Source organism: Arvicola amphibius, chromosome 2, assembly GCF_903992535.2.
Source record: "Arvicola amphibius chromosome 2, mArvAmp1.2, whole genome shotgun sequence".
Classification (NCBI taxonomy): Eukaryota; Metazoa; Chordata; class Mammalia; order Rodentia; family Cricetidae; genus Arvicola; species Arvicola amphibius.
The window spans coordinates 179,253,730-179,269,742 of record NC_052048.2 but is presented as its reverse complement, the minus strand read 5'-3'; the positions used below and the strand labels follow the sequence as shown (position 1 = coordinate 179,269,742).

Below are 16,013 nucleotides of genomic sequence, written 5' to 3'. Positions count from 1 at the left end.
CCAGGTTGGGGGGGGGGAGGTGTAGGATACAACTAACATTTTAGGGTGACTACAGGTAACCCTCAGCTCTTTGCCTTGTGTACTTCTGAGGTGCCTTACTAGGGAGCTAGAGACAAGGATGGAAAATAATGGGGGAGGGGTAAGGAAAGTCACTGCTGACTACTGGGGGGAGGGTACAGAGAGGAAGAGGTGAGAAAGAGCAAAATTAAAGTCTTCCAGGGAGTGCGAATTCAATTCCCTCTATTGTCTCTAACTCCCCATGAGCCTCCCTACAGGTAAGCTAGCCCCGGGCTATCCTACAGGAAGGCTGAAAATGAAATCGCATACTTATTCTCAGGCCTGTGCGGTCTTTGGCTAATTTTCCTCTTTGCAAAACCTGTGCAAAAGGGTCGTTCAGCAGATGACCTTGACCCTTAACCCAACTAGTGGAGGAGATCCGGTGAGCCGTGCATTGCCCGGTAAATAGGCAAACACCCCTTTCCAGCCCAGCAAACGCAGCTATGGAATGATGGCCAGCGTAGTGGAACCTGTGTTCCATCCTGTGCCACCCAGACTATATCTTTATCAGGTGTCCTGTGAACATTCCACGGGGGCTGCTGGCAGGGTCTCCCTTAGGTCAGGCAGTGCCCTGCACTTCTGCTTGCTGGACCAGAGGATTCAGAACCACAGAGATGCTGCGTGTGCCTATTCCTCCTGACTTCCATCAGGGCGATCCCACAACATTTGTAGAACAGAAGAGTCCACGGTGACTTGGAATCAGCCCCCCTCATTGACCATCGCTTAGTGACCTAAACATCTATCTGTGGCACCTATGCTTTTCTGAGAGTTTTCTGAAATCACAGCAGAGCCAGCTGCTGCTGATAGGGCACAATGTGGGGGAGCTTACAGCCCCGGCCACAGAGCAGGCTCAGCAGTGTTATTGTGATGAAAGTCCCGCACTATCAGTTAGATCCACGGAGTGATAGAGAATGCTCCAGGCAAGCATCCTGACACGCGAGAATTCAGTGTGTGATGGGGGTGACTGTTCAAAGCAACAAGGGAAGGGAAGATCCTTCAGCAAATGGTGCCAAGTAACGCCAGGAGAAGATCAGATTCTTAGTTCACATTACACACCCGAATAAATTCCAGGTAGATTAAAGAGTTAGGGGTACAGAAATGAAGCTGAGAGATTAGAAGGAAATGCAGGTGCAAACTCATTTGATTTCATGAAGGGGAAAATATTTCGAGCATGAGCTGGAAAATGAAACATAAAGAAGAGATTAGGGGTTTTGAGTATATAAACTTAAAAAACGTATACATCAGAAATCAGTGTGAGAAAAAATAAAGGTGAATGAAGAGCTGGGAATATGGTTATACTCATCACCGTTAATAGACACCTCTTTCTTAACAGATAAAGAGGCTTTATAAATAAAAGGCAGTTATCACAAAATGAGCAGAGAGCATGAATGTATAATTCGCGTGATGCAAAAACTCATATGAGAAACGAAATTGCAAATGTCAGCAATGGAGACCACTTTTCAAAGGTTAGAGCTCCAGAGATTGGAGATGGAGCTCAGTGGGTAGGGCACTTGTCTAGCTCACAGAAAGCCCTGAGTTCAATCCCCAGTGAGGTAGATACCAGGTGTAGTCCCAGGACTAGATGGGTAGAGACAGGAAGGTCAGAAGCTCAAGGTCAGGCATCCTCAACTGCATAGTGAGTTTGAGGTTAGCCAGGACTACAAGAGATGCTTTCTCAATAAAAACAAAAATAAAAATAAGCACCAGGTGCAATTGGCTCATTTACTTGTGGTGGGAGGGAAACTGGGACCAACTTTCAGGAAGGCATTTGGACGCCTAGATTAAAAAAGTCTTAGCTGGAAGCTCCATATAGCTGCATGTGCCTGTAACACCAGCACTGAGGGACAGAGACAGACAGCTCCTGGGAGCTCACCTAGCTGAGAGGGTAAGCTTCTGATTCAGGGATGGAAGCTATCTAGGCAGTGAGGGAAGGGTAGTGGCGTGAAACCCCCACTGCTCTGCTCCAGCCATGTGTGCATAACCACCCACCCACTCACACGCATGCATCACATGCATATGCCATACACATACAATCATACCATGTGCTCTCTCACTTCCTCTCCCAAAAGAACCAACAACAACAAAAACCCAAAAGCACTTTATATACAGTTCTGCAATTCCAGCTACATAGGAGGCTGAGGCAGAAGCAGCTCACACTCAAGTCCTGCCTGGGCGAGAGTAAGTGAGTGAGTTTAGGGCTAGCCTGGGCATCTAAGTGAAACTCTGTCTCAAAATCAAGAAAGAGAAAGAAAACGAGAAATGAAACTGAGATGTAGCTCAGTGGTAGAACACTTGACCCCAGGTTCAATCCCCAGTACCACCGCCCCCCATAGTCTTTGTCTATTTAATATGCTTCTAGAACATTCCCTAAACAACCAGACTAGCAAAAATATTTAACAATGCTTATCTCGGTTTCATTAATAATAGAAACAATTCTGAAGCAATGATATATCTAAAAGTAGGTGATTTATCAGTTCAAAAAGTTATTGTACAGATGTTCCTCAACCTTGCATCTCTTTTGGACATGGTAGGGACTGAATCCAGGACCGTGTGCATTGCCAGGCAAGTGCTGTGTCCCTGAGATGCATTCCCAGCCCTTGGCACTGTGTCTTGATAAACCAACCCTTCATAAGCTGAAAACAGCATAACCTGAAACTATTATATATCCCTAACCAGCTACCAAGGCTGTTTCTTCTTGTGGTCTCTGACACACAGGGACCCGAAGCTTTCTGCCACCGGCCAGCATCACAGAGAGTATCATAGAATATGTGGCTAGCTCAAGAAAAGATCAAAATTCAAAGTATGAAATTGTAGACAAGAGTTGACAGACTTATAAATCACTTTCATACCATTATAAAGCTGTATCTTGTAAGTTAAAGTGAATCACACCTAGTCAACGTATCATATGTGCACATACACAGGTGACCAAACAGAATAGAGCTTTGAATTAATTTTGTGGAAGAAAAGCCAGAGTCCATCTGTCTTTTTTTCCCACACTAAACAAGTGTTCATTATTCTGTCTATACAGAACACACACACACACACACACACACACACACGCAAGCACACACACACGCACACACAGAGAGACCTTTCCTTGGTACATCTTTTTAAGAAACACAAGACACAGAAACTACAGGGTTAGGGATGTGGCTTAGTCACAGAGTGCTCATGTGACATACCAGGCCCTGGGTTTGCTCCCCAGCACCATGAAAGATAAAACTGCACCAAAACCAACTAAACAAACAAACAAACAAACAAACTCCATGGGACTCAAAAGGTAGAAACGGAAAAGTAAAACATCTGCATATTTACCCACATAGATGCTTTCTATGCAAGCTAGGGCAGCAGAATATTCTGAAAACCAGGTTAAAGGGCAGGTAGCAAGTGGACAATCAAGAAGAAAATAATTACAGTATTTACAACAAATAAAAATATGCCTAGTCAAGAAGGTTTCACAGGACATTTGGTCAGCATAATAGAGAGAGGTCTCTAATAGAGACACTAAAGGAAGGCAGTATATATAAAAAAAGAAAAGACACGTGAGCACATGTATCCTCTGCATTAACCACTGAACTTAACATGATCTTTTCTGTAGTATATTGGAAAAACTTTCAAAGGATTGTGACTATATATATAGTCTTAGCTAGAGTATTGGACCATTGATACAAATGCAGATCGGTACAGCTTTTAGGAAACATTATTGGGCCCTATTAATGTTAAATAAACTGTTTAGTCAGTGCATTTCCTCCTGCAGAGTCTGTTCTAATAAACACATGATATTTAGGTATCTGTATGTTGCCTAATGGCTGTTTTATTTGTTTGTTTGTTTTTTGAAGCAGGAGAAAGATCAGAATATTTACATGCCCATCAAGATTATAAGAAGATTATTACCCAAATAGTGGTTTAAACAAGCATATAATATTACAAAGCTGTTAGGAAGAATAAAGTAGATGCACATAGAGGCTCAATAAAAGCACATGAAATGTTGTGAAGTACAAACTGGTATTTGGAACAGTGCTTATGCTACATTTTATGTGTATCTTTTAAAATATGTGTTTATACATACAAATATATAAAATTGTACATAATCATAAATGTGTGTCTTAACATTCATGTTTTATACATACATACAGAATATGTGTATATTTTTAAGTATATATGTTTGTATGTAAATGGTATCTTCTTAGTACCCATAGGGGATGGGTTCTAAGACCTTCTGAAGATACCCAAATTTGTGATGCTCAGGTGACTTTTGGAAAGTAGAAGAGTCCTTGCAGACAACCTGTGAGCATCCTTGTGCATACTTTAAGTCCTCTCTCCATTACTTATACCTAATTCAACAGAAATGTTAGATGAATAGACATTCTGTTGTATTGTAAGTCTGGGCACTGGAGAGATGGCTCAGTGGTTAGGATCACTGGCTGCTCTTGCAGAGAACCCAAGTCAGTTCCCAGCACTGACCTGGAAACTTAAAACCATCTTTAACTCCAGTTCTAGGAGATCTCATGCCCTTTTCTTAACTCCTTGGGAGCCAGGCATGCATGTGGTACACAGACATATATAGAGACATAAAGTCATGCATATAAGATAAAAATAAATGCATCATTTTTAAAAAGAAAAAAGGAGTTGCACTTAGACAATACAGATAGTAATCTGTTTTGTAGTATTTTTGATCAATGGTTGGTTGAGTTCATAGTTTTGATTCCATGATGTTAAACATATAAATATGTGGGCAAACTGCCTAACTCTTCTGTGTCTCAGTTTCTTCATTTGTGAGATGGGAAACACACACACACACACACACACACACACACACACATCTGCGCTAGTAACTATACCAATATACACACATGGAAGCATCTCCTCTCCTGGCATAAAACTTGGGACAGCTGGGAGCAGAAATACATCACTGAGGCAGCCCAGATGCTGGGAGCAGGAATTCCCAAGAAGAGACTTGAGAGCCTAAGGTCAGATTCAAGCTCTGGATCACTTGTTGAGCTCATGCAGATCAGCTAACCTCTCTGCACTCACTGTGGGCCTAGGCCATGGTTGGGAGTCCTGAGGCTCACGAGGTCTCCCCTTTGTTCCTACAGGATCGTGTGTGAGATGGGAGAGGCCAAACCCAGCCAGCACGCAGGCTTCGTGGAGATCTGTGTGGCTGTGTGCCGACCTGAGTTCATGGCCCGCTCCTCCCAGCTCTATTATTTCATGGTGAGTCCTGGATGCCAGTGGCCTGCCTGGCTGAAGACGGCAGCAAATATGGCTGCCAATGCAGAGCGGGGCCTCCACCCATCACCTGCATTCATGGGAACCCCACGTGAACAGAGTAGGAGCATAGCCTGGTGCCCCAGAGACCTAGGTCCAAGTTCCGTGCCTCCTTGTGCGACTCCAGGAAAGTTTTTTCAGCCCTCGGGTCCCAGTGTCTCCTGTGTGGTCAAGCAACAGGGTGACTCCTGGGAATTGTGCTCAGACTCAGCAGCTTTCTAAGTGGGAAAACTCAGACAAGCTGACTAACTTTCCTGTGCCTCAGTTCCTTCATATGTAAAATGGGAATGACATTTGTGTGTCGTTCATGGTATGGTGACAATCATACAGTCTCCATTTCACGTGGTGCCATTTTCTGTGTTAGCCACTCTCACCGCTATGCCCCGACTCTATACCTCTCCCCCCTTTTTAGACCTTTTCCTATCATGAGCGGCCTGTATTATTTTCCCACCCACCCACTGTCATCTCAGGACCTTCTTTTCCTCCTTTTCTCCTCTCCTGGACCTAATCCCACCTATAGGCTTCCTCCTCTATTTCCCCTGTCACACCCTGGCCCCACCTCCAGTCCCTCCAGTCCCCAGTCTTCTTCCTATAACCTCACCCAGGCCTCACCCCAACCACTCAAGTTATTCAAGTCCCTCCTGAACCATCCAAGCTTGCAAAGCAAAGCTGCCTAGCTCACAGCTGTGGGGAAGAGGGAGAAATCTCCTGGCCTCGATCCTTCCTTTTTCCACTTTAGATCTTCAGAGAGCCCATGTGGCTGACGTTAGAATGTCTTCCTCCTTTATCCCTCCCTCCCTCCTTCCTCCCTTCTGCTTCTTCTTCCTTCTTTCTGATGAGCATTTATCAGCTGGCATCGTTTTTTTTTTCTCCCCCCACTCAGGAAAACCCAGGTAGGCCTGCAGGATTGTGTCTACAGTGGAGCAAGGTGTACTTGAATTTGGGGTACTCAGGCAAAGTTTCACGGAAAAAGCAGTGGGCAGTGAGTAGTCAGTGTGTGTCCAAGTGGGCCTCTGACTTCCATGAAGAGCTTGCCTGGCCAGTGTTTTCCCTAGCATAAAAGTGACCCATGAAATCATACCCAAAGACAGGAATGGAGAGGGGAAAGAGAAGGGGAAGGCAGTAGGAATAAAGAGACCATGAGGAATGATGAAAGTAATTGCTACAAGGCAAGAGCCCTGGACCCTTGCTCAATGACCTATGTCACTTTCCTAGTTGAAGGGTCCTTCTAAGGGAATGGCCTGGTGCCACATATCCTCTAGGGTAGAAATTCAGAGAGGAGGAATGCTGGGGACCCCGGCCCCTTCCTCTGCCCCGTGTTCACTGAGGGGTGGAATCTTGGAGGCTAGATATTTCCCAGTGGAAATGAAAAGCAGAGGTTGCCGTGAGTCCCACAGGGTCAAGGGAAATGACAGACTCACCTGATCATGCGTCCGAGTAGCCTGGAGTCCTCATTGCCTTCCTCTCGACTAGGAGGTTTATGGGGAGAAGACACCTCTCCCATGGTGTTCTGGGATAGCTTTCCCCAGACTCCTCTGGGGGCTTCTAGAGCTCTGGGGTGTGCTGGGAGCCCTTTCTTGGTGTCAAGATGAGTGAAGTGACCATCCAGAGTGATTTCCAGGCCCTTAGGTCCTGGAACCAAGAGCTGGACAGAAGTGGATAGCTCCAGAAATAGGTGATTAGAAAATGATACATTTCCAAGGGCGGGAGCTGTCTGGGGCAGGGAGAAAGTTTACAAGCTGAGCCCAGAGCCCACTGTGTGACTTTTATGTCTCACTTCACAGGCTTTGGGGGGCATTTGGGCTTTCTCACACCTGCTCTGTTATTTCTAATTCTCCTCCCAGTTTCATCTATCTCAGGGGCTCAAATCTCCACAGATGGAAGGAGGGGGTGTTAGTATTTTAATAGTGCACGGATCACCTACAGACAGACACTGGTGCCCCTGTGCCTGTACTGGAGACTCCACAGTCTGAGTGTTTCCCCCCCCCCCCCCCCCCCGTTGCTGGTGTTTCCAGCCTTCCTCTTTGCTAACAGGTTTTTCTCCCTTACTAATTTTGCAGTCTTTCATGTCCCAGGCCTTACCCTCTGCTCCACTCTCCTGCTTCAGGGACAAACTTGGGTTTCTTTCCGTTTCTTCCCACAAATCAACCCAGGCTCTGATGTGTGGGTTAGTCACATGAATGTCAGAGCCCGAATCAGACGCCTGGCCCGCCACCCGCCCTGTCCCAGGAGGTCTCCATGCTGGGAATGCTCCTTCTCCCTCTCCCTTCTAGTCTGTTCGTTCGTGGAGCCAAGTGAGGAGCTGGCAAATAATTCAGACTTTGATTTCCCGTGCAAACCCACCGTGAAATATTTATGAAGCATGACTTGAATAATTAATAGTTTCTCACAAATCTAAAACATGTTTCCATAACACCCTCTCGCACCCAGAGCAGGCCTTTTCCAGCCAGTTCCTATATCAGCACCACTGCCCCAGGCAAGCACTGGTCCTTCCCAGGTTTTGACTCTGGATCTTCCCCATAGCCCGGGGGCACTGGACCCCAGCAGACAGACTCAGGGTGGGGGTGTCGTCAGTGCGGCCAAGACACACTTTGGAAATAGCTTATGACTATAGTTTATTGAACAAGAAAACCATCATGGGCCCTGAAGATAACAACCACTTTAGGGCTCAGTTCCCAATTGTGTGACCAGAGGAGTTGACTATCTTGCCCAGAGTCACACAGCATGATACCAATAGTCCCTGGTCCTTGGCTGCTCAGTCACAAAGCCAGGACTTCTAACCTAGCCAAGGAACATAGAGTCAAGGTCAATGAGTGTCTCCATGTGAATGCCCCCAGTGTGCCCTTCTCTGGGGTGGGTTTGCTAGCCCCTAAAGGAGGGTGGGTGGCTTTGCTGGCCCCCAAAGGAGGCCTCCTGAGAGAGTATGCTTGGCCTGTGAGCCCAGGGGGTTCAACCTCAGCACAGAGTTCTTTTAGGGGCTATGGCTGGGGGAAGAGAAAGAGAAATCTTCATTTAAATGCAGATACAGGCTTCTCACCTGGGACCAAGGAAAGTTTTTCCATTAAAATGCTAATGAAAGAACAAACTGCAACTTCAAATCCCCTGCTGTCTGGGGCTCTGCTCCCCCACCCCTACCCCAGCCCGCTCCTCACCTCCAGTCAGGATAGGGGGCTTGACAGGCCTTTAAAGCTTCCTTGGGCACAATTCTCACAGGCCCCAGGCTCTGGTCACTGGAGGGGTTCCCCAGGGAGACCTTTGGGAATGGCAGGTCTCCTTCTCTGTCTATAGAAGAAGTGATTGGAGACCAGAGCTGGAGTCAGGTCTCACCTGCAGTACCTTTGGTCCATGTGACCTTGGAAAACTTAGCTAAGCCCTCTGAATCCCATCCGTGAAACAGATAAGAGTAGCCATTTAAAAAAATCACAGACTGGATAATTATAGATATACATATGTCTGTATCACTAGAGATAAAGGCTGTCACGAAAAACAAAAATCCATACACAGCAGCTCCCGTGGCCACTATTATTCATGCGGAGATGAAAGCTCTATTCACACAAGAATACCAAATGGCTTGCAGAGGCCACAGGAGTAGGTGCTCCATGGCGGCTCTTCAGTAGGGCATGGGGCACTGCCCGAGGCCTGAACCAGCCCCCTCCACCTATCCCAGCATGCCTCAGTCCTCTTCTTTTCTCTGCAGACCCTGACTCTTGCAGACCTGAAGCCCAGTCGGGGACCCATGTCTGGGGGCACGCAGGTCACCATCACAGGCACCAACCTGAATGCAGGCAGCAATGTGGTGGTCATGTTCGGGAGCCAGCCATGCCTCTTCCACAGGTAACTCCTGGGCCCAGTGAGGGTCCAGACAGGTGAGCCAGCTGGGAGGGAAATGCGGGATCCCACAGAGATGAACAGAAACTGACTCTTTCCCAGACTGACTTTTACAAGTCCTCCAAAAGCCACCGATCTTCCTCTCTCTAGGGGAGGTTAGACCCTCCTTCCCCGGCAAGTCGAGGAGGTATCATGCTGCTGCCCACCGTTCAGTCTGGCATCCTAGGATGTAGCCTTTGCAGAGGATGAGGGTACCACTGAGTATCCAGCTTGGGACCAACAGCTGATGCCCCTTCAAGGGGCAGTGCCTGCCTGTCTTGCTGGGAGCTGCCTAGGAGCACCCCATGTGCTCTAAGCAGGTGATGCCTGAAGGCCAAGGCTGAGCCAACAAGGGCAAGAAACCTTCCTCCCTCTGCCCAGCTGGGCTCTGCAGCCCAAAGGAATACACCTTACCTAGCCAGGAGCCTGGAGTAGGGGGACACAGGGAGTCCATGGAGGAGTGCTGTGGGAGATGTACCCAATCTGAGCCCAAGTCCCCAGAGACAGGTAGGTTTTCCTAGAGTAGATTGTGAGAAGAACAGCCACAGACTCAGAGTCTTGCCTTCCTTCTATCTGAAAAACCACTACTCCGTGAGGGTGGTTAGGGTAACTTTGCTCAAAGCAGCTGCCATAGGACTGAGACTCGTAAGAGGGCAGAGGCAGAGCTCAACCCGAGTGCAGCAAGCGTGGTTAAAACTGGGTTCAGGACTCAGAGTTACCAGGAGGAGGTGGCAAGGGGCCGATTCCCGCCAAACTCTCTTCAGAGGATTCTCACCTCAGGCAAACCGGGATGAGACATGAAGGGAGGAACCTCAGCACACTTGCGTAGCTAGATCTTTGCCAAAATTGGGCCGAGGACTATGATTAAGGACAGTCCAAAGACCAGGCATCTTTGAAAACTGGGCTCAGAGGCGCCTTTTAAAAGGTTGGCCCTCGTCCACGGTTCGTGCGCTTTCTACCTGTGACAGTGTCAGCCCCGTACATCTCTGACACCTGATGCCTCTAGGAAAGGGGTGGCCACCACAACCCTGAAGGCTCACGCTCTGCCTTCCCCTCCAGGCGCTCGCCGTCCTACATTATCTGCAACACTACGTCTTCCGATGAGGTGCTGGACATGAAGGTGACCGTGCAGGTGGACAGGGCAAGGATCCGACAGGACCTTGTCTTTCAGTATGTGGAGGATCCCACCATCGTGCGTATTGAGCCAGAGTGGAGCATTGTCAGGTAGGAGGAGGACCCATCCCCTCTGCCTCCCCACTGCCTCTAGGCTTCAGTTTCTCTTTCTTGGCTCTCAAGCGCCCAAGAGGAAAAGAACATGCTGACACGAGCCTATGATCCCAGTGGCCTGGAAGACTGAGAACTTTCCCCCAGCCCTGTCACCTGCTTGCCTTTGTTCCTCTCAAATAACAGGCTCAGGCAGGCAGAGTTCCTATTCCTCACTGGTTCCCCAGCACCCAATACAAATATACTAAGCAAAATGACACAGGAGGTGGAAGAGGACATGTGACCCTGCTCTAGGGAGAACACAGGAAAGGAGTCCAGCAGTTTAGTAGCTCACCTGGGGCAAGCCCTGGCTCCTCCTGGGTATCTAGCTTTAGAGGATTTTCCTGGGTACTGAGAGACTACAGGGCTTCTAGGGTGCAACAGTGTGAAGACGGAGCTGCAGACACCTGACCGTGTCCTCTCTTCCAAGCCCGGAGGACTTAGCAGAATGAGAAAGCCCCACAGAGGCTGTCCTTTCTGTGAGGAACCCCTGGAGATCACTGGGAAGCCACCATTCTGGGCTGCATGGAAAATCCAGTGAACACTTAGTGTGGGAAAGAACCGGCTTAGTCCCCGTTGCTTATCCCGACAGATGACCCTAACAGCACAGCACCTTATTGTCCCCCTGTTCCTTGCCCAGTGCTCCCCACAGTCAGCTCCAGCCAGGAGGGCTCCCAGGAATGGAAAAGTTTGTGAAATCATCATAAAGAAGTGGTCTGCTCTGGCTGAGGCAGGGGCAAGCCTAGTCTAGGGGGCTAAACTTAAACTAGGGACCCGAAGCCCATATCTGACTTGTTGCCTGAATTTTTATAAATAAAATTTTATTGGCACAGGGCTCCACTCACTGGTTGTATTGTGTCCTCATGACTGCACAGAGTTGAGTAACTGTGACAGAGACCATATGGCCCGTGGAGCCTGAAATACTTACTGCCTGGCCCTTCACAGAAATAGTTGGCCACCCTCTGCTTGAAGACCAGAGAGAACCAGCCTGACTGCTGGGATGAGAAAGGCCATTGGCTGTCCTTAGCTAAGGCATGAAGGGGAAACAGCCTTTCAGAGCCATGTCAGGCCTTGGTCTCGCACAGGCCTTTGTGACTCACTCAAGAAGCTAGGCAGTGATACTTGGGGACATTCATGGCCTTATTGAATTCGGTTTCCCTTCATGTTGTCTCAGAAACAAAGGTGTCATCTTCCTGGCGCTCACCAGTACCCCAAGTCATGCTCCTGCCATGAGGGAGGTTGGACACACTTTCTAGACTGCCAGCATCTTTGCTTCGGTTGAAGAAATCTAAGGATGGGGTGGGCTATGCACAGTGTGTGGATTTGAGCTTCCTATAAGTGTTGTTTGGGGACAATGATGAGATCATTTTCTACTGTGTGCAGAATTAGCAGTTGGGAAATCTGGGGGCAGGGAGGCTAGATACAGAAACTCACCTGGACTGTGTTGTGTGTAGAAAGAATCCCACAGGCACACCTGGAAGTATATGTGTGCTTGTGAGCTCGTGAGTGCATGCAAGACACACTGAATGAGAGAGGAAAGTAATGGGAATTTAAAGATGGGAAAGTAGACAGATGAATCGAAACCCATGTGAGCACAGGTGACAGAGAATCCTAGCCACTAAAGCCTAAAAGTAGTTTACCTACAACACTCTACTTTAGACGGCAGGATGTTTGCCAATGACCCTCAGTTAGCTAGCAAGCAAGCAGTTCCTCACTCCACTCCAAGAAGGACATAGCCAAGCACAGGGCTGCCATCTCTCCCCACCAGCTTCTCAGCTTTGCTGGGCACAGAGCATAGCATCCTCTGGAAGGCCACACGGAGGTGAATTCACCTGCGTTCCCCTTATCTGTGTCCTGTGTCACTCCAGGGCGCAGAAGACTCGAGTCTCAGAGCAGGTCACACTGGTAATTCTGTAAGAGGTGTCTGGGCTTGGGCCATGGCTTTCATAGGTCTCAAGTGGACTGAAGCCACCAAGGAGGAAATGTGAAACACAGTTGCCATGGGAAACAGATGTGCTTAGACACTGGAGCTTCTGCTGGGGACCATTATTGTAGAACAAGACCAAAAGTGGTGAAGACCAGGGGAGGAGGCTCCAGGGCTGAGACAGCAGGCTCCAGTCTGGGAGCCTAGGCGAACTAAGGCCCCTGCTGTAACCTGGGCGTGTTCTAAACAACTCATCAAGGAACAGTATGGGTATCTGGTTCCCACTATCCTCTCTCTGGGCTTTCGAGATACTTTTTCATTCTTGTCTCCAAGGACACAACTCGCTTCCTCATCCTGATTGTCATAGCTCACTCTGATAACCATTTTGTCACGGCCATTGCATCTCCTATCTCTGTGGTTCACACTCTCTTTTCTTTCTTTCTGGGCAGTGGGAACACACCTATCGCTGTCTGGGGAACTCACCTGGACCTCATACAGAACCCCCAGATCCGTGCCAAGCATGGAGGGAAAGAACACATCAATGTGAGTCCCTTGGCAGGTCCTTGCCTACATACAATGACTCGTGGCGGCATGGGACACCTCCACATCCTGGGTTGGTGGGATAGGGGAGTTGGCATGACCATATTTTCAGCTTTGGGGGCTGTAGGCCCAAAGACCAATCACTTCCACAGTTCGCTGGGTTTCGTTCTTATCCTACCATTCTTACCCAGTTTAGAAAATACCTAGTCATTGTCATATTCACCCTGGGCAACATCAGAGATAGGAGACAGCTTCAGGGTGGGATCTGTGAGCAGCCAAGACTGTGATCTGGTGCTCTCCTCCCCAGTAGCATATAAAACCCCATGTAGCACAAATGGCACCCAGAAGACATTTCTCATCGTCCCCTCTGACTCCTACAGATCTGTGAGGTCCTCAATGCTACTGAGATGACCTGCCAGGCTCCAGCCCTTGCCCTGGGTCCTGACCACCAGTCAGATCTCACTGAGAGGCCTGAAGAATTTGGTTTCATCCTAGACAATGTCCAGTCTCTGCTAATTCTCAACAAGACCAACTTCACCTACTATCCTAACCCTGTGTTTGAGGCTTTCAGTCCCTCAGGAATCCTGGAGCTCAAGCCTGGCACCCCCATCATCCTAAAGGTATTCCAAATAAGTTTTCATAGCACTTTAATTACCAATTATTGATTTCTTACTGGGAGAAAGAGAGGATATTTAATGTATAATCTGTTGTCTGTTGTTGTCACAAAACACTTCATGCTGGGTACTTATAAAGGAAAAAACAGTCAACTTGCTCATTGTTCTGGAAAATGGAAGACCAGTAATAGTCTTGGTTCTCATGAAGACCTTCTATCAGGAGCACATACATGTAACAAGGGAACCAAAGGGGACCTTTAAGATGTGGGGAAGTCATGATCTTCCATTAAGTCCCATATTTTAAAAGTCCTATTATCTCTTACAGTATAGGGAACCAAATTCCTAACACACCACATCTAACACATGTACCAAATATTTGGACTTCTTACTGATGATGGCCTCTTTCCCAGTTCATCCATAAGATGGCATAATGGTTAGGAAGTCATAGTAGTCACCAGCAGCTGAGGTCTTGACTCAGGTTGGAAACGGGGGCTTTCCTGTCTGCTTAGGGCAAGAACCTGATCCCACCCGTGGCGGGAGGCAATGTGAAGCTGAACTACACCGTGCTGGTTGGGGAGAAACCGTGCACTGTGACGGTGTCTGACGTGCAGCTGCTCTGCGAGTCTCCCAACCTCATCGGCAGGCACAAAGTGATGGTGAGCCCACTGGGATCCCACTGTGTGTGGACGGGCTGGAAGGATGCTCGGTAGGAGTGGCTCAGCTGTAGCTATGTAGTGAAAGGAGCTGCGGGTTGTGTTCCTGCTGCCCAGCTCCCAGCCGCCTGGCTAGCCTATGCCCCGAAATAACAACATACAAACTATATTCTTTTAAACACTGCCTGGCCCATTAGTTTCAGCCTCTTATTGGATAATTCTCACATCTTGCTTTAACCCATTTCTAATAATCTGTGTAGCACCATGAATGGTATCTTACCGGGAAAGATTCAGCATGTCTGACCTGGTGGCTGGCTCCATCGCGTCTGTCCCAGAGAGGAGAGGCATGGCGATTTAGTAACTTCCCTTCTGAGCATTCTGTTCTGTCTACTCCACCCACCTAAGAGCTGGCCAATCAAATGGGCCAAGGCAGTTTCTTTATTAACCAATGAATCGACACAAACAGAAGACTCTCCCACATCATTGCTAGGCTACCGGAGACTTCTGCCCACTGTGAGCTTCCCTCCCAGCTCACCCAGACCTGTCCCCATGTGCCTGTCCCACTAGCCAGCTTCTAGGGTCACTCCCTTTGTCCTGGCTGGTACAACAAGGGCAAATCATTAAACAGAGTGATGATCAATTGTCTGTTAGGGTAAGACAAGGATCGTCATTGATGTACGGTGGCCCATGTTGCCATTTCTGTGTCTTAGTTCTCAACTTGATGGTAGGACGAGCCTCAGGGAAGCCAGCTGTTGGTGTTATGTCACTGTGTTTGTGCTGCAGTTGTGGGCTGTTCCCTAAGATGACTGTGTCCTCCTGAGTGAGAGATGGGCACACTTTCTAGCTGAAGGGTGGTCTCTGCTGCCCATGTTCTCTCTTCTATTTTCCTGATGGGGTGTGTGTATGGGGGGGGGCTTCTCACTGGCAATCACGTTTCCCTTCTGACTTAGAACTTTTCCCCAGTCTGCTCTGCTACCACCCCTCTCTTCTCCGTGTCCACAGGCACGGGTGGGTGGCATGGAGTATTCCCCTGGGATGGTGTACATTGCCCCAGACAGCCCGCTCAGCCTGCCCGCCATCATCAGCATCGCAGTGGCCGGTGGTCTCCTCATCATCTTCATTGTGGCTGTCCTCATCGCCTACAAACGCAAGTCCCGAGAGAGCGACCTCACGCTGAAGCGGCTGCAGATGCAGATGGACAACCTTGAGTCCCGCGTGGCGCTGGAGTGCAAAGAAGGTACTAAGTGCCCAGGTGCTGGTGCCTGGTGTGGAGTTTGTGTGTGCACACATGTGTACCTGTCATATACAAGCAGGCAGGCTGGGCAGCAGTGGGTAGCATTAAAGGTTATGTGTGTATGTAAACATATGTAAGATAATATATGTATATATATACACATATGTGCCTCTTTACAACACCAATAAGCCTAGGCAGCATTTGACAGCACTGAAGGTTATATACATGTTTGTAAGTGCATTAGCCACCTGGTGGAACTGCGGTGAGTGGTAGTTATGTATGTAAATATACACGTGTGTTCATGTCTTTCATTTACAGGCGAGCTAGCTAGGCTATAGCAGGCATGCTGGAGGCTGCGTGTATACATGTATGTACTTGTGTGAGTCAGGGTGTGTGTGGCTGTATATGTGTGTGCCTCTTATTCACAGGCCAGCAAGCTGGGCTGCATTGGGTGACCTCACAGGCTGGATATTCGACCTGCAGAACCTTTCTGCCAGTCTGAGCTTAGCCAGAGTTCCAGACCAAAAACCCTGTCTAGTAATCTACCTCTGGTTTTCTCCCCACTCCTTCCAGATATGCTGCTGAGATCATGT

The 16,013-nt window shown here is 48.3% G+C and overlaps 1 protein-coding gene across 1 annotated transcript in view; it reads left to right on the top strand.

The window, feature by feature from the left end:
• The window catches only part of Plxna4 (plexin A4), a 446,194-nt gene that overhangs the window by 382,856 nt on the left and 47,325 nt on the right, over positions 1-16,013 (top strand). Inside the window, exons 14-20 of the mRNA XM_038319125.1 lie at positions 5,154-5,271; positions 9,023-9,159; positions 10,252-10,416; positions 12,829-12,922; positions 13,300-13,539; positions 14,043-14,189; positions 15,189-15,423. Coding sequence (XP_038175053.1) covers positions 5,154-5,271; positions 9,023-9,159; positions 10,252-10,416; positions 12,829-12,922; positions 13,300-13,539; positions 14,043-14,189; positions 15,189-15,423 — 1,136 coding nt within the window. The remainder of the gene's footprint in view (positions 1-5,153; positions 5,272-9,022; positions 9,160-10,251; positions 10,417-12,828; positions 12,923-13,299; positions 13,540-14,042; positions 14,190-15,188; positions 15,424-16,013) is intronic.